Source organism: Apodemus sylvaticus, chromosome 10, assembly GCF_947179515.1.
Source record: "Apodemus sylvaticus chromosome 10, mApoSyl1.1, whole genome shotgun sequence".
Lineage (NCBI taxonomy): Eukaryota > Metazoa > Chordata > Mammalia > Rodentia > Muridae > Apodemus > Apodemus sylvaticus.
Window position 1 is genome coordinate 35,449,204 of NC_067481.1, and position 17,878 is coordinate 35,467,081.

Genomic DNA, 17,878 nt, shown 5'->3' on the forward strand with positions numbered 1-17,878 from the left:
GCAGAAAGTATTTAAACAGATGCTTCTGTAGAAGAAGAATGAGGCCGCCTCGCTGGTCAGGCCTCTGCACTGCTCACCCCACATTCCACCAGGAAGGGAAAGGATGCGGGGTGGGGGATGGTGTGAGGAATGGGCTCCTGGTGACACCCTGTTGTCTCATACAGGAGGTGCTCAGCAAGATCTTCAGGTACCCAGAAGACTGGCTGCTTCCTCCCGCAGCCCACAGACCCCCATTTCTGACAACCCTTGGCTCTGAGGGACGGGGTCCAGGCCTGGCTTGGTGACAGGGAGAATTCCATGGGGTTCTCCTGATCTGTGGTGTGCCCCCCCCCAAGACTCAAGGAGCCCAGGGAGGCAGGCCGGCCCTGTGCTTGTACACTAGAAAGCAGCTTCCTGGAGCAGCAAACAGCCTCTAGAGAGGAATGCTTGATCGATCGTGGGGAGGAGGCAGGTGGTAGGCAGGCCAGCACCAGAAGGGAAAATCTGTAGTCCCAGAGAGGGACCCCAGCATCGTTCTGCCCACCTCCCATATCTCTAGCCACAAGGAGCTTTTCTGGCTCTAAAGGTTCTGTGGTCCTAGCCTAACTCACTGGGTGATGGGTGCTGGCCAGGTGTTCTGGAGGCTGGGAGGGAGGCAGATTCTGGGCCATTTATCTGTGACAAGGATAGCCCTTGAGCCAGCCTACCATCCGTTGGCCTCTAGAGACCGGGCCTTTTTCCAGTCAGCAGTCATTGTCATTCTTATTGTTCCTCATAAATTTTCTGCCGCTTGCGCTTCGCACTGGCTGGGGAGCTGCCTGCTGATGGGCCCAGGCAGGCCTCCAAAGGGGGGGGGGGGGGGTTGGGAGAGAGAGAGCCAAGGATGGCCCAGGAGGGGCTCGGCGTGGACAGCAGCCGGCTGGAGAGCAGAAGTGCAGCACAGGATGGCTGCGCCCGGGCTGAGGAAGCCTTGCAGAGGTCTGTGATGCCACGGGCGCTGTGGGCAAAGCAGGAAACGCCCTGCCTGCCAGACTGTCAGGCCCAGCAGGACCATAGAGAGGCAAAGCATGTGGGGACCGTCCTGGCTCACACAGTAAGAATGCACCCACATGCGCACACATGCACATGAGCTCACGCCTCCTTTCCACAAGAAGAGTCTGGATTTTCCAGTGTTCTCGCCACTGACTAATCCAGGCAGGTCAAAGGGGTGTTTGATGGAGGAAGAGGTGACAGAAAGCTGTGCAGACACTGTCAACGAGACTGAGGAGATGGCTCAGTCGCTGTTTGCCACACAAGGTCTTGGGTTCAATACATGGCACCTGTATAAAAAGCTGATAGTCAAAACAAAAACAAAAACAAAAGCCAAGTGGTGGTGGCGCACGCCTATAATCCCAGGATTCTGGGAGGCAGAGGCAGGCAGATTTCTGAGTTCGAGGCCAACCTGATCTACAGAGTGCGCTCCAGGACAGCCAGGGCTACACAGAGAAACCCTGTCTAGAAAAAAACAAAGCCAAAAAGCCAAAAAAAAAAAAAAAAGAAAAAAGAAAAAAAAAAAAAAAAGAAAAGAAAAAAGCTGTTAGTCCCCACTAGTGATGCCAGTCCAGGGATGTGGCCAGTAATGATCCCTGCAGCACCTTAGCTAGTCACCCTTGCTAATTAGCATGAGATTCTGCCCCTAAAACCAAGGTAGCTGGCTCCGTGGGAAAAACACCCTAAACTTGTCTCTGGCTTACACACATATGCACACGCATGCACTAGTGCAAACTCACTGCAAACATTCCCCTTGTACCTCCATGTGCTTGGAGAGAAAACACCAGGCTGGCACAAGTCACTGTTGTCAACACAGCTTCTCCATGGAGAGAGAATCCTAGAAGCCCTCACTAAGAGGGGAAGAGGGGAGGACCAAGGGGGCCGGGCTCTGCAGTAAAACCTGGTCCAGAGTCCTCGTGTAAACAAGGGTGACTGACTACTCTCATGGAGTTTGAGAAACAGAAGAGATGTGTTTCTGAAGCAGCGGAAATGCCCAGCACAGGCTGGACTCTGCAGAGAGTGGAATTCAGCTGGGCCTGGCTAGGCACGCTTGTCACCCCAGCTACCTGAGGGACTGAGGCAGGAGGATGGAAAGTCCAAGGTCTGCCTGAGCTACAGAGTAAGCATGAGTCTCTGTGTTTTTTTTGGTTTTTTGTTTGTTTGCTTGTTTGTTGTTTTCCACATAGGGAAATTCTATGTAAAAAGAGGGTTGGGGGTGTATGACTCGAGACAGAGGGATTGCAGGGCATGTATGAACCCTTGGGTTGAACCCTCAGGATTACAGAGAAAAGAGCAGGAGTTGGTTCCTATCTGCGGGTCCTTGTCTCGTCCACGGCTCTTACCCTGATTGCATAGCTCACCCATCTGCCCTGAGAACTGCACGTGTTTCTAGGTTGGAGGCTGGCTGGGCACAGAACTCTTGAGTACAATTGGAGAAAACCAGCTCCCCACAAGTGGTGGCCTTGTTAACTGTGACTGGCAGTGCCCTCCACCCTTGGAATGGCTTCCTGTTTACGTGGGTCTGTAGGCTGGAGCTGACAATTCTGAAATACTCCTCCCAGACCCTCTTCACTCTGCAGTCATCCCCGGCTCCCCATCCATAGGGGTGCTCCCCCACTCTTCTAAGTGGAGAAGAAGAGTACGACCAACCTTACTGGTCTCTCGCCTCCTCTGTGGACTCCTGACAGGTGGTCCTGGGGCCATGTCACCTCCTTTCTCTGCTCTGGCTATGTCTCTCCTTTGCTCGTGTCTCTCCTACTCTGGTCTAACTCACGGCTGCAATCCACGCTAGCCTGTGAGTTCCGAAAACACTGTCTGGTTTGGCTGGCTAAGGTGATACTCTGCTGTTCAGAGCTACTGTGAATAGTGGCATGTTGTAGGAAATCTCCAACCTCAATAAGCCCATGTAAAAAACACACAACCCAGTTTTTATATTTATAAGCTGTATGCCTAGGCTGGGCAGATCCACCACTACACTAATCTATTCCCCCATTACGAGCTCCCTTGTTACTTGTGGCTTGTCCAGACCAAGTGGTCCTGCTCCATCTTTCTTCCTCCTCCTCTTCCTCCATCCTTTCCCTTCCTTCTTCCACTCCCTAAGACCTCCAGCCCCACCTTTCCCTTCCATTGTCCAATCACAGGCTCTAGCCTTAATGTGACCAGTTAGAATAAGGCTCACATGAGATCATCTGAATACGTGATCCATTCCTCATCAGGGCAGCCTCTCTTGAGGAAACAGAATTAACACCACAATACAAACAGCACCAGGGCAGCCCACAACAGTGGCACACAACTTTAACCCCAGCACTCAGGAGGCAGAGGCAGACAGATCTCGGTGAGTCCAAGGCCTGCCTGGTCTACAGAGCAAGTTCCAGGATAGCCAGGGCTACACAGTGAAACCCTGTCTTGAAAAACCAAAAGGTCTTTCTTAAAAAATACACACTGGAAACTTTAGGCTTAGAACTAAGGGGTCAGAATGTTGGAGTGGGGCTTATGTACCTGCATTTTAAATAAGCCTTAATTCTCATGACTTTAGCCAGGGTCTTGTACTATCCCTAGCATACCACTGAGTAGGTGCTTGTTTCTTGGGTGTTTGTTGAATGAGTGCATGAATGCTACCCATCATATTAGTTACTGCCTGATCTTAAGTTTCCTAAGGGGAGATGCTTGTTGGTTAGAAGCCAGCTATTCCCCCCATCCCTCTACCCCTCCCACCCCACCCATCTCCATCCCTCACTTTTCTGGTGTGGCTGTAGCTGGTAGCAATCCAGAGCTGCTAAGAGAGGCTGGACTACTATAGGTGGTGAACTGTCCCTGCCCTCCTCTACCTCTGGTGGGATGCTGTCCTCCGAGTCCGAGCTGTCCTCATAGGTGCTGCCGCCACCCGCCTCCAGGTTCATCTGTAACAGCTGGTCTATGGTGGCATCCACCGCGCCGCTGTTGGCACGCAGCACACACTCAATGATGTCGTAGTCCATGTTAGGAAACATAGTCTTGAAGTCGTCCATGGCCTGGTTGAACTCAAGGCGGCGCACCTGGCGGGCCGGCCGGCTGTTGTTGAGCTCCTGAGGGGCCGCGCTGCCATCCCCAGCCCCGGTCCCCGCCCCGCGAGCCCCGGTGGCCCCACCGCCGCCGCCACCGCCGCCGCTGCCGCTGCTGCTCCTGCGAAACAGGCTGGTCATCTTGCTGAACCGCTGCGGAAGAATGTTTCCAACAAGCCGAGAAGCCGCTGGCCCTGGGTCCCTCCGTCGTCGTCGGCCACTTGCTTGCTCCACAGGCTCAGAAGACTCACTCCTGTGCTTCCTCCTGGCTGGAATGCACAGCCCGGGCTAGGGGACAGGGACCAGGGTGGCGGCGGCATGCGGACCTCAGCCAGCCTTTAGATGGACTGCAGATCATCCACATCCTCGAGTCATCCTGGCACAGGGGGCTGCGATGGACTGATGGTGTCACCTGAAAGGAGGGACAGAGTCAGGATCTGAATGAAGCAAACTAACCTGAACTCTTTAGTGGTGGTTTGGAAATGAGTGAGCCCAACCTAGTCTAGAGAGATCTAGCTTCTCTCGGTTCTCCCTAGTTTGGTGCTGGGGATGGAATCTGGAACTTTAGCCGGGCGGTGGTAGCACAGCCTGTAATCCCAGCACTCTGGGAGGCAGAGGCAGGCGGATTTCTGAGTTCGAGGCCACCCTGGTCTACAGAGTGAGTTCCAGGACAGCCAGGGCTATACAGAGAAAACCCTGTCTTGAAAAAACCAAATCCAAAATAACCAAAAAAAAAAAAAAAAAGAATCTGGAACTTTGTGCATGATAAGCATGTTAATATGTAAATATACATATATATACATATGTGCATATATACACATGCATACATATATATTCTTTTTATTTTTCTTTATTTTGTTTTCATTGTTGTTGTTTTGAGATAGGGTCTCATCTAGCTCACATTGACTTCAAACTCAAAGTGTAGCCGAGGCTGTCCTTAAACTCCCTCTGTAGACCAGGCTGGCCTCCAACTTACAGAGATTCATTTGCCTCTGCCTCCTGAGTGCTGGGAATCAAAGGTATGTGCCACCATTGCATGGCTTGTCTTGAACTCTTAATCCCCCTGCCTCAGCCTTCCACAGTCCTGAATCAGCCTTCCGAGGGCTGGGATTACAGGCGTACACCACCACGCTGTGTTTCTCACACCTGTCCTGAGGAATCCTGTCTTCTCCATGTTTCATCTCAGACCCAGTTCCCTGCCACAGTTAACCTAGCTGGTCCCCAAGGCTAGCACAAGGATGTGCACAGATGGGATTGTAAATCAAACGTGATCAGGGTCTGGAATCTACCATAGAAGGCCACCCAGCCCTCTCAGGGCCAGGCATGGAAATGGTAACCAAGGTGATGTCACTGGTAGTGTAGACAAAGGAGACAGCGCAGTGTCTGGAAGCACTCTGTCCGGGACTGGGGTGCAGTTCGCTGGGTGAAGTGTTTACCTCACACACATGAAGCCCTTGCTTTGATTCCCACCACAGAATAAAACCTGACCTGGTGAGGCATGCGTGGAAGGCCAGCACTCCCAGCTCTCTGGAAGCAGACACCAGGGGATTAGGAGTTTGAGGTCGTCCTTGAAGTTTTGGGTCAGCGTGGGCTAGAGAACTTGTCTTAAAGAGCCAAAGCCTGCGGCCAGTGGGATGGCTCAGCGGGTAAGAGCGCTGGCCGCAAAGCCGATGATCAGGGTTTATCCCTGGGATCCTCATGGCGGAGGGAGACAACTGACTCCTACACATTGTCCACACACACACACAAACACACACACACACACACACTGCAATGAAAAGCAATACACATTAGACAACAAACAAACAAAATCTGACTCTGACTTTCTCCATCTTATCCCAAGACTGAGTCAGCACAGCACAGCAACTTGTAGAACAATGCGAGGTTCACTGTCCCCATCACCCGGTAGGCCCCACCGTCCCCAACCTCACATGTCCTCTGCCTCCTTACCACGACACTGGCACAAGCAGCTCCTCTGAGGGCATTCTTAAGCCTGAAGAGCCAAATGCAAACCTAGTCTCTGTTTTCTAGGATGGGAGCCACGGCTTCCCATGGAGAAATGTCTAGGATGGAGAAACTGTCTCGTGAGCAAATCCTTGTCACACTCAGAGAGGCTGTGCACTGACTGTCGTGATGGAAAAGATAGGGTCAGAGGGAGGCAGGGATGATGTGGTAGTGGGGAGGCCACCCTGCCCAGGAGGGGAGATCCATCAGTGCTATCAACGATAGACACCTTCAGGTCAGATCTCACACTCAGGAAGAGGCTTCAAGTACCTACGACACTGCGGTCCGAGCCCCTAACTTTCTCTCTTTCTTCAAAAGAACATGAACATTCTTTTGTTTGTTTGTTGTTTTTTCAAGAGAGGGTTTCTTCATGTAACCCTGGCAGTCCTAGAACTCTCTCTATAGACCAGGCTGGCCTTGAGCTCACAGAGATCTACCACCTACCTCTACTTCCCAAGTGCTGGAACTAAAGGCACGTGCCACGCCACCGCCGCCACCTGGCAGACATAATATTCTTAAGTGCCTGCCCATTTCCAGGGGACTGGATTGGATTGGACTTTTAGAACTTTTTTTCGAGACAGGGTTTCTCTGTGTAGCCCTGGCTGTCCTGGAACTTACTCTGTAGACCAGGCTGGCCTCGAACTCAGAAAACCGCCTACCTCTGCCTCCCAGAGTGCTGGGATCACAGGCGTGTGCCACCACCACCCGGCTCAAATCACCAGTCTTATTGGTAAGTGAAGTACCTTTACCCTGCTGAGCCATCTTGCTGGTGTTTTTTTTATTTTCGTTTTTGTTTTTTAAGTCAGGATCTCATGTAGCCCAGGCTATCCTTGAACTCACTACAGCTAAGGATGATCCTGAACGCCTGATCTCCCTGCCTTCTCTATCCAAGTGCTGAAATTATAATCATATACCACTGTGCCCACCTAATGGGTTGGATTTGAAAGTGGGAAATTACAGGCATATGGGTTTTGAATAGCTAATGGACACTGAAATCCCATCCTGCCCTGAGAGAAGTCATTCAAGATCATGTGTCCATACCTGTGCAGGTATGATATCTATCTGATCTTTGCACATACTGCCATGTGCATGGGCTTACTTTGCTATGTAATTAAACCATAAATTCTACTGTACCATTACACTTATCTACTTAAAGCCACATCGTGGGCGTCGTCCCACAGCAGAACAGAGACGCACCCCATCACGTTACATGCTTGTCGACTGAGTGACACGCACCAGGATTTACCACCCCACTCCCTCTACTTCCTGCCTGCCCAGAGGAGCAAGTCACAGCCAAGGGAGGCCAAAGTCATGTCACAAGGAGAAATAAGAGTGGCTCCGATGATCAGTCTACGCATCTGGTTGTGAGAATGAGTCCAAGAAGGTTGCTAAACGCATGTGGCCTCCTCTCCCCTCCTGCCCACCCCTGCAGTAGGAAGTCTGAGGCAATTCTGTGATTCTGTTAAGAGTGCTCCACTCCGGAGGCCTACACTCAAGTCTCTAACCTCTGGACCACCAGGCCCCAGAAGCCAAGCTCTGATGATATTACACATAGGGTCAGAGGCTCTGGTTAAGGCCCTTGAGAATACGCCACCACCTCCCTGCCCCAAGTGTAATTCAGACAGAAAGATTAGAGACAAGGCTTGTCGCTCTGCCAAGGGCAACTCCAGGAGGAGAAAGAAGAAAAATAGTGGGCTCCCATTTATCCCATGAACCCCCTCTCACAGGTCCCTTGGGTTCTGGGTCTCTGAGTGTTGAGACACCCTTGGAAGGCCTTCTGGAACTGACTGTTTATTCTTCTGTGGGGGGTCCTGTTCCCTTGTCTCCCAGGGCCCTGCTCCTAGGGGTTTTTGCTGTTTCCATGCAAAGGCAACAAGCTGGCCCTCAGCCTGTGTGAGTATCGCAGCCTGCCTGTGAGTCTGGGGCAGGAGTGTGGGGCCGAGGAAGGGAAAGAGGGAGGCTACGGGGGTTCTTTCCCAGACCCTGGCTATCAACCTAGGGATTCCTCCAGATCACCAAAGGATACACGGATTCTCCCAGCACAAGCCAGGTCCTGAGGCCTCTGCAGCAGGAGACACCCCAGTTCAGGTGACTACCCAAACCTGCCCCTGCAACTGCGCCCCCACATCAGAACAGTTGGAGAGGCAGAAAGGAGCTCAAGGACATGGCGTGAGCGGTGGAAATGCCTAGCTCTTTCCGCCAAGGCAGCCCTGTGGGTTTGGAGAAAGTAGTTCAGAAACAGGAAGCTGGGGAAACCGGATCTGATGAACAGGCACGCCTCAGAGACATCCAGGCTGCTGTAACTAGCATCAGGTAGGGGTTCCCATTGTTCCTTCTGTTCCTTGCTAGAACCAGCCTGAGGCCAGGGCTGAGGTATGCTAGCAGCAGGGAAAAGAAGTCACACCAAGTCACACTGCCTTTTCTAACAAACCCTGCTCCAAAATAAATATAAATAAATAAATAAAGTGGTTTAAAATGCATGAAAGAAAGGAGGCGTGCAGATGACCTGGGCATATGAACTTACACGAGGCTCTTTCCCCTATCACCTCTACCAAAGCACCCCTCATTTTTATTATAATTCTCCAGCCCATCTCCACTTTGTAATAAACGGTAGGAATGGTTCAGAAAAGTCCAATAACTTGTCCAAAAACCACACAGCTAGTGGGTAGGTAGAAAAACTGTCTCGGCATCCCTGCCTCCCGAGAGCTAACATGCCAAGTAAGGCTTGCGGGGCTGAGGGCCAAGGAGGCTGAGAAATGCAGCCACGTGTGCCCGGGCTTAGGACATTCCATCAAAGGAAACATGACCCAGACAGAACGGGGGTGGGGTGGAGGGGTGGGGAGGCCTGCTGGCACTGCCCCAGACCTGGCTATGTGACCTTGAAGAGGGCAGGGCGCCTCTTTGAACCCACTGCTAACATGGGCAGGAAATCAGGAAGGTAATCCCTGATGAGCCGAGATAGAGGAGGTGAACCAAACCTGCTGGGCCCGTTAGACCTCTCCCTGAGCAAACGGGTGTGGGTGACCTCAGGACCTGGAAGCAGAAACTTCATACCTGTCCTCCCCCAGGGCCTGGAGAGCCAGGCCCAGAGCGGCCTGCTTCCAACTTCCAACCGGAGTCTGAGGAGCTGCAAGGCCCGAGTCACTTGGAGCCCGGCCCAGGGAGGTGGGTGGGCAGGCTGCCCCAGTGCGGCTCAGCCAGCCTTGCCCAAGGTCAAAACAGCCAGCCTCCTGCCTTAGGAAGGCCTGTTCATGAAGACGATGGCCAGCTCTGCACTAGGGTTCAGATAGCCTGGGAATCTGAGGGGTGGGCCTCGCATGTGACCCTAGGAAGACGAAGGCCGTGTGGCTTGGGAAAATGATTTCAGGACTTCAAACCTCATCTTGCTCTCTAGCAGAAGCAGTGTGTATGTGGGAGAGATGCTCAGGTGGAACTTACATGGGTTCCTAGGATGGAGGAAGTCCCTGCTGGGACAGGCTGTGGTGGCCTGGTTTGAGGCCTCGGTACCTCACGCTATACCCCCTGAGGAAATCCTGTGGCTTTAGTATCTTCTGCCAGCTGCATGCTGACTCCTGCTCTTGAGTTTCCTCCAGCCATTCTCTCCATACCACAGCTATGCCCAGATGCCCACCAGCAGCTCTGACAGAGTAGGTTGGTCCATTCCTGCCTGTGTCTCCTGTCTATGCACCACCTATACCCAATCAGCTTCATGGCTGAGGCTGAAGCCTTGAGATCATCTTTAAGAACATATCCCTTACCGGGCAGTGGTGGTGCACACCTTTAATCCCAGCACTTGAGGAGGCAGAAGCAGTCGGATTTCTGAGTTCGGGGTCTAAAGAGTGAGTTCTAGGACAGCCAGGGCTACAGAGAGAAACCCTGTCTCGAAAAACAAAAAAAAAAAAAAAAAAAAAAAAGAAAAAAGAAAGAGAGGGGTGGGGGATGTATCCGTTATACCCTCCACTCAACCCATATCAATCCCTACCTTCCTTGCCGTTTTCACTGTCCCTCGGGACCTGGTGGCTTCTTGCCCTCTGCTACCTCCCTGCCTCCTTGTGGACTGCATGCTATGGCCACACGTCTTTCCTTACCTCCAAAGTCCCTGGCTGTTAGTCCTTAGACCACACCCCAGAGCTTCGCTGTGGCCTACAAGGCCCTTTGCATTTGTGCCATCGAGTGTGTCTGTGTGGAGCTAAGCATGTGGCTCAGTCAGTCGTGTGCCTGTGTGACATGCAGGACGCCCTGGGTTCAATCCATGACACTGCATAAGCCAGGCATGGTGGCGCACAGCTGTAATCCCAACAGTCAGGAGAGGGAGGCAGGAGGAACAATTGCTTCAAGGTCATCCTCAGCTACATAGCAAGTTCAAAGCCAGAGCGGGACACGAGAAAGACAAAGGGGCATCTGTATGCCCACAGGTGCACCTGCAGAGACACGTGTAGACACGTGTAGACACATGCCATCCGGCCACCCTGAGTATTTTGCGCAGATCCCTCTACCAACAAGTCTACGCTCTCCTTTCGGGCCCAGGCTCTCGCTCTCAGCACCTTTTCTCCCTTCCTTCTGGTCCCTGCTGCATTATCAGGGGCCTGCTCTGCCAACTCAGTCTGTCTTCCTGCCTTCCTTGACCTTTACCCTGCTTTGTTATCCTCTGTCACAAACATCATAGACAGTGCACTTGCCAGTGACCATCTTCCACACTAGATCAGCATTTTCAAGGACAGATTTGCCCCATCCAGTGTGGAGTCCCCAGTGTCCTCAAAGTACCCAGTGCAGTCAGCCCATGCTGGCTAGGTGGACAAGCAGAGAGGCAGCCAGTGGAGGGACACGGTCACCAAGCCAGGCCATCTAAAGCGCTTTCTCCTCCGCTCTTCTACTCCCCTGCAACTTACAAGGCCTAGAGGGAGGAGGCTCCGTGACCCCATTTCCCAGACAGAGTGACTGAGGCCGGGGTGCTTCAGCAGGCACTTGGACCCCACAAGCTCTCTCTGTCTGTCTTCAGGGCCTTCTCTCCTTGGCACGCAATTCTGATGGCGACACCGTCAGCTCCAGGGGTCAGGAAGGTCAGGAGACAGTCCCTCTCCCACTGCTGACTTGACTGACTTGACTGCATTTTTCCCCAAGCTAGAACAGAACAGGGTCAACCTAGAAATGTGGGGGTTAGAACCTGAGACCCCAGGAGGAGGTATGAAGCTGTGAGCCAGCTCTCTCTCTCTCTCTCTCTCTCTCTCTCTCTCTCTCTCTCTCTCTCTCTCTCTCTCTCGCTCTCTCTCTCTCTCTCTCTCTCTCTCTCTCGCTCTCTCTCGCTCTGGAAAGGAAGGGAGGAACTATCCCAGATCAGCTCACTCTCCATCTATCCCAGGCTTCCTCTCTGTCCGAGAATGAGGAGCGCGTTTGGAACATCTGGTCCACCTGCAATAGTCTTAAGGGACTCTTGCCTAGGAGCCATGCACAGTCCAGTGACACCAACAGGCCAGGCCACTAGGTGGTGTCCCAGGGCCCAGGCCACAGCGGCTCCTGGGAAAGGGCTAAGCTTGCAGCTGCCCTCCCAGGACCTTGCTGTGCCCCACCCCCACTCTCAGGACTGACTGGAGGACAGAAGAGCCACTGGATAGCACAGGCATCTTAGAAAGGAGTGGGGGTGGGGATCGGGGTGGCAGGAGAGACACTCCTCAGCAGATGGAATTAATCCACCCAAAGCATTTTATCCTCCAGCGCCTACCCGGACTGGGAACCCTGTGCAGCCAGTGCTGTGGCAGAGCCTCGAGGCAAGCCATCAGACCTGAAGGGTGACATCTGTACCCTGACCACCGGGAAGGGAAGGGGGGCCCAGGCTGACTGCTTCAGCAAGACTCCAGGATACCAGGGCCGGAGGGGTCAGAATGAGGTCATGTGGCTAAGTCCCGGGAAACCTTAAGTGGGTGAGGCGGTGTGAACCGAGAAGCTGCTGGGCTCGGCAGCTGCCTCCTCATCCAATTGTCACCTCGGACACCGTGGGGGTGGGTGCAGGGCAGTCTGCCGAGGGCTAAGGCTTCAGAAGTGAAGAGGCTTGGAAAGGGAGGAGAGGGAAGTGGGTGAACAAGAGGCAGAAGCTACCCTGTATGTGTGTGCGTGTGCGCGCGCGCGGCCAAGCACCCTGGGGAGGAGGGGCAGCGCTGACAGAGCCGCCTTGTCCTCCGGCCCCTGCACAGGCTTGTTTTCTTCACAAGCTATTAATGTCGCTGTAGCTTCAAAAGCCGGGTGACCTTTAAATGCCGAGCCTCCTGCTCCCGCCCAAGGCTCAGAAACGGCTCAATGGATACTCAGCCCCAACGGTCACAGCTGCTGGGACGACAACAAAGCCTGCCTCAGTCCCAGAGCCCCCAGAGCTGCAGGGCAGCTACACCTGTGCCCAGTCTCTAACCTTGGCGCAGCTACGGAGCAAGAGGCCAGGTTGGACATGGGCGGGGGCGGGGCGGGCAACCCGAGGGAAAAACACTGTTGCCACGCCCTGTTGTGTGACCAGGGTTGGCCCCTTACCTCTCTGTTAGTCATCTCTTTTTCACCTGTTAAACACGAGGATTTTTTCTAAGCGCTGGAGGGGGTAAGAAGAAAGGGGCGGGGGAGTGGGGAGTACAGGGGGTGGGGCGTGTCCTGTAGAGATGGCTCAGCAGTTAAGTGAGTTTGCTGCTCTTGCAGAGGACCAGAGTTCAGTTCCCAGCATCCATTAGCTGGCTCACAACCACTTGAAACTCCAGTTCCAAGGAATCCAAAATCTTCATCTGGTCCCTGTGGGCACCTGCATAATAAACACAGTATACACACAGGTGCACATATACACATATACACATACAGAAAAATAGATTGAAGGGGGAGAAAAGACTCCCACACTCTTTGCTAGAAAGAGACATGGTTTCCAGGCGAGAGAGCTAGCAAGGTGAGAAGCAAGGCCACACCCAATGTGTAGCAGAGGATAGCCTTGTCGGACATCAAGTACAGGGGAATGCGGACAGGGAAGCAGGTGGGTTAATGAGCAGGGGGAGGGGGTGGGATGGGGATTTCGGAGGGGAAATGAGGAAAGGGGATAACGTTTGAAATATAAATAAAGAAAATATCTAATAAAAAGAAGAGCAAAAAGAAGGAGGAGGAAGAGGAGAAGGAGGAGAAGGAGAAGAAGAAGAAGAAGAAGAAGAAGAAGAAGAAGAAGAAGAAGAAGAAGAAGAAGATTCTAACCAAGAAAAAAAGAAGCAAAGAAAGAAAGAAAGAAAGAAAGAAAGAAAGAAAGAAAGAAAGAAAGAAAGAAAGAAAGAAAGAAAGAAAGAAAGAAAGAAAGAAAGAAAGCAGGCCATACCCAGGGCTACCACACAGCCCAGCTCCTCTACATCCCTACCTTCTATCTAAGAGGCTCTGTTTTGTTTCGTGAGGATAACCCTCCCTGACTCTCCCCTCTCTTGCATCAACAGACCAAGTCTGTAGCCACATGCGTGCGAGGATGAGGCACCAGGGCAAAGGGCTCCAAAGGAAGCTAAGATCCCTCCCCCACGGACAGATCCGGCCCTAGATCCTCAGCCAGCCCCTAGGACACCATCCTTCATCCCTGCCCTGACACGCAGCAGCCATAAAAGGCGCCCTGAGGAGTCCGAGCCCTCTTCCAACCTCGAGGAAGCGCCACCACCACCGACCTTCATAAGGCAGCCAGTTCCTGTGTTAAGCTCATGGCTGCTCACACCGGGAAGGAAGCCCAGGAGGAATGCTGAATGGGCTAACACGGGGAGAAGCCAGGATCACACCAGAAAACAAGAGTGGGGGTAGGGGGTGCTTGCCTTTAATCCTTGTACAGAGGGGCAAAGGCAGGAGAATCTCTGTGAGTTCAAGGCCACCCTGGTCTACATAGTAAAATCCTGTCTCATAAATAAATAAATAAATAAATAAATAAATAAATAAATAAATAAATAAAGCCAGGGAGGCCGGGCATGGTGGTGCACACCTTTAATCCCAGCACTTGGGAGGCAGAGGCAGGTAGATTTCTGAGTTCGAGGCCAGCCTAGTCTACAAAGTGAGTTCTAGGACAGCCAGGGCTACACAGAGAAACCCTGTCTTGAAAAAAATTTTTAAAAAAATTAATTAAAAAAAAATAAGGCCAGTTGAGGTGGCTTAGTGGGGACAGGGACCTACCACCACCCCTAACATCCCGAGTCCCATCTCCAGGATCCACATGATAGGAATAAACTAATTTCTGCAGGTTGTCCTCTGACCTTCCTCTGTGTGGTTGGGTGAGCTTAAGGACACATACATACAGTAAAAAATAAATTCAATGTAATATCAGATACTTTTTTTTTTTAAGGCCAGGTGTCATAGTTCACACCCTGCAATCTCAACACTAAGGCTGAATCGGGCAGACCTCTGTGAGTTCAAGGCCAGCCTGACCTACATAGTGAGTTGCAGGTCAGCCAGGGCTACATAGTGAGACCTTGTCTCTAACAAATGATAATGGCGTCGTAGCCACAATGACTGATGCCCACCGCCTGAGCCTCTTTCCTCACCAGGGCAAAGGGCCTCATGTGTATCAATGTGCTTCACGCTTTCTGCAGCCCTAAGCAGTAAATACCCCCTCCTGCCCCCGTCCTCTCCGATGGTATAGACAGAAAAGTGAGCTACAGAGAGTCAAACACTTGCTCAAGGTCACATGGCTAAGTGGCCAAGCTGAAATCTGAACCCAAGCTGTCTGATTCCAGATTCAACACAACATCCGTCAGGCTGGAGAGCCACTCCGTCCCCTGGCATGGATCACAGAATGGGCAGAGAGGGCGCACACAGCAAGATCTCCAGACTGGGGGGCAGCACTGACTCCTAGGGCACAAACTAACCCTGGAAGAGCTGAGGCGTGCCGGAGAAGGGTCTTCCCGGTACAAAATAGTGTTCACATCCAGGGAGCAAGGGAAGAGTGGGCCCAAGGTGAAGAACTTAGATCCAGAAGAACTGCAAGCTCACAGAACCCAGTTTTCTCACCAAGCTCCTACTCCCCAACCCACCAAAGCTATCAAGTTGCCTGAGTAACAGACTGTTTAGTACCAAAACCTGGGCGGGTTAGGGAATATTTCCACAACAGTTTTTCTCTCTATCAACAAATGCTGCCAACACAGTCAACAGTTCAACTTTGGGCTGAGGAGATGAAACCTCATTGGGCGGAGAGGGGCTGCTCCTCCCTCCACCCCAGGGACTGGCAGGAACGTGAACATGCCTGGAATCAAGTGAAACTGTCCAGACCCAGACCTGGAGAAGGGGCCACCAGCAGCTCAGGTGCAGGCCCAGGAAGCTGGCCCGGCTCCAGGAGTGAGCTCATATGTTGGCCTAGGCCCAACAGTTTGAATAGAGGGGCCTGCAGGTCTACAGATGAGCTGTGGCGTCTGGATAGCGGCGGGGGCTATCCCTCAGTCAGCCCTCTACAACTGAGCATGCCTGGAAAATCTAGACCAGGCAGTGTAAGAGCAGGTGGGGGATGCTCGGTTCAGGACAGCAGGTGAGAGCCTCAGGAACACGGAAGGTCCCATCCCATGTCTCTACTTGACACACTGATGCACCCTGTGCTCCACCCACTGATTCATGAATTCCACCGCTATGGAGTGTTCCTATACTTCAGTTTGAACCTGGGCCTAACATGGACAGAAAGCTGAGCCTTGTGGTCATGGGACAGCAGATGATCAGAACTAGTAGAAATTTCCTCCAGTAGGAGGATGGCGAAATGAGGGTATAATGCTCTGTCCGAATCTACACCTGCATGCCAGAAAGGGACATCAGATCCCATCACAGATGGTTGTGAGCCACCATGTGGTTACTGGGACTTGAACGCAGGACTTCTGGGAGAGCAGCCAGGGCTCATAACCGCTGCGCCATCTCTCTATCCCTTCAACGTCTCTTTTTATTTTACACGAGACTTAGAGGAGTAGTGAGATCATCCGTGAGTTTAGTTGTGACACTGCAGCATGCCATGGAAGAGGCTGGGGATGGTGAATGTCTGCACATGTGTGTGGAGAGGGTCAGGGGGCTCTTAAGATTTTTTTTTTATATTTTCAGAATGTTCATCCACGTTCATTTATTAATTTGAAAATATGTCTGGGGCCCTAAGAATATCACAAGACTAGCAGTACCGGTGATTTTCTTGGTTCATTTTGAGTGTGCATATTATCCACAATGGCCATCAGTTATTTATTTTTATGCTGGAATTGAACCCAGGACCTCGGACCGGATAAACATGTGCTCTGTCAGTGAACCACAATTCTGGCCTCTTGGGCTGCTTCTTTGATAATTATAATACAAGTACCTATAAGTACACGATATGGACAGGCATTTGCTCAAATCTGTCTCTTCATTTCATCAAGTCACCACACTGAAACCATCACTCTACCCATTTTGTAGATGAGGAAACTGAAGCTCAGACAGGTTAACTGACTCACAGAGGATCACACAGCCTCAGAATCAGAGTCTGAATCAACAGTCTGACCCCAAAGTCCATGTTTTGCTGTCTCCAGCCTGATATATAAATGGAGGATGATCTTAAGGGTCTCTTCACCCTCACCTTCTAAATGCTGGGATCACAGACCTGTGCTGCCACACCCATGTTATGCAAGGCTGGGGATGATTGACCATCCTGCACAGTAAGATGAGGGCTGTACCGGTTGAGCTGTTCTATCTACCTCCCCACACGGTCTGTCTCTCTAAATAAAACAGCAACAGAAGGCATCAAGAATAGGAAGAGGTCTCAAGAAGAAAGCCAGCCCAGAGCAGGTTGGCCTTTAAGAATGGCAGGCATAGCTGGGCATGGTGGCACATGCCTTTAATCCCAGCTCGTGGAAGGCAGAGGCAGAGGCAGAGCCAGGCAGATCTCTGAGTTCAAAGATAGCCTGGTCTACAGAGGAAGTTCCAAGACAGCCAGGGATACACAGAGAAACTGTCTCAAAACAAAAACAAAAACCAACCAACCAACCAACCCCCACCCTCCAAAAAAGTGGCAGCTTTAGACTCCCCACCAGCTCTCCCTGCTGGGAATGCTTGGGCAGACACTCTTCTGGGACTCCCATCATGCATTTCCCCTCTGCCCCAACCTTGGTTAGGGACCGCTCATTCCTAGTAGAGGACAACAAGGGGAAAATGAAGGCCCAGTGGACAGTGGGGTGTCCCTGTCCTCAGCATTGTGGAGACAGGACCTGGCCTTGAGGGCCTGATGTGATTGGTGGCGCCTGTGTTGCGTTGGAATAGGAGACCAAAGAATGTGGGTGTAGCAGATCCTGCTTCTGCGGCTGTCTAGGTGGCTCTGACCTCTCAGCAAGTCTGTAAACCAAGGACACCTACACCTCTTAGGTGGGCCTTCTGAGGGGGACTCATGATGGGCTGGTTAGGTGTAGCGCTGGCATAAGCCCTGCATACTTCAAAACTACACAGTAGGGGCAGAGTCAGGGACAGCTTGTGATCTTGGGCCCAATCCAGCCTTGCAGCAGAACTATGTGAAGCACAGATGCCTCAGGATGGGTGATCCTGTGGCCCTCAGGGAGCTGGACCCACAGTTCCTCTGCCCAGACCTGGACCCCAGAGAAATTTGTAAAGTGAGGGTAACTCAAATATTATTATTCCAGCCTGGGTGGCCCAGCCTTTCTGCCATTAAGACAGGAGGGCTGGTGAGATGGCTCAGCTGGTAAGAGCACTGACTGTTCTCCCAAAGGTCCTGAGTTCAAATCCCAGCAACCACATGGTGGCTCACAACCATCTGAAATGAGATCTGACACCCTCTTCTGGTGTGTCTAAAGACAGCTACAGTGTACTCACATATGATAAATAAATCTTTAAAGAAAAGA

At 52.0% G+C, this 17,878-nt stretch overlaps 1 protein-coding gene across 3 annotated transcripts in view; it reads right to left on the reverse strand.

Annotated features, from left to right (window-relative positions):
* Cuedc1 (CUE domain containing 1) overlaps positions 1-17,878 on the reverse strand; it is a 92,838-nt gene that overhangs the window by 18,355 nt on the left and 56,605 nt on the right. For all 3 annotated transcript variants that reach the window (XM_052196195.1, XM_052196194.1, XM_052196196.1), the window contains exon 2: positions 3,837-4,461. In XM_052196195.1, coding sequence (XP_052052155.1) covers positions 3,837-4,190 — 354 coding nt within the window. In that variant the 5' untranslated portion in view covers positions 4,191-4,461. The remainder of the gene's footprint in view (positions 1-3,836; positions 4,462-17,878) is intronic.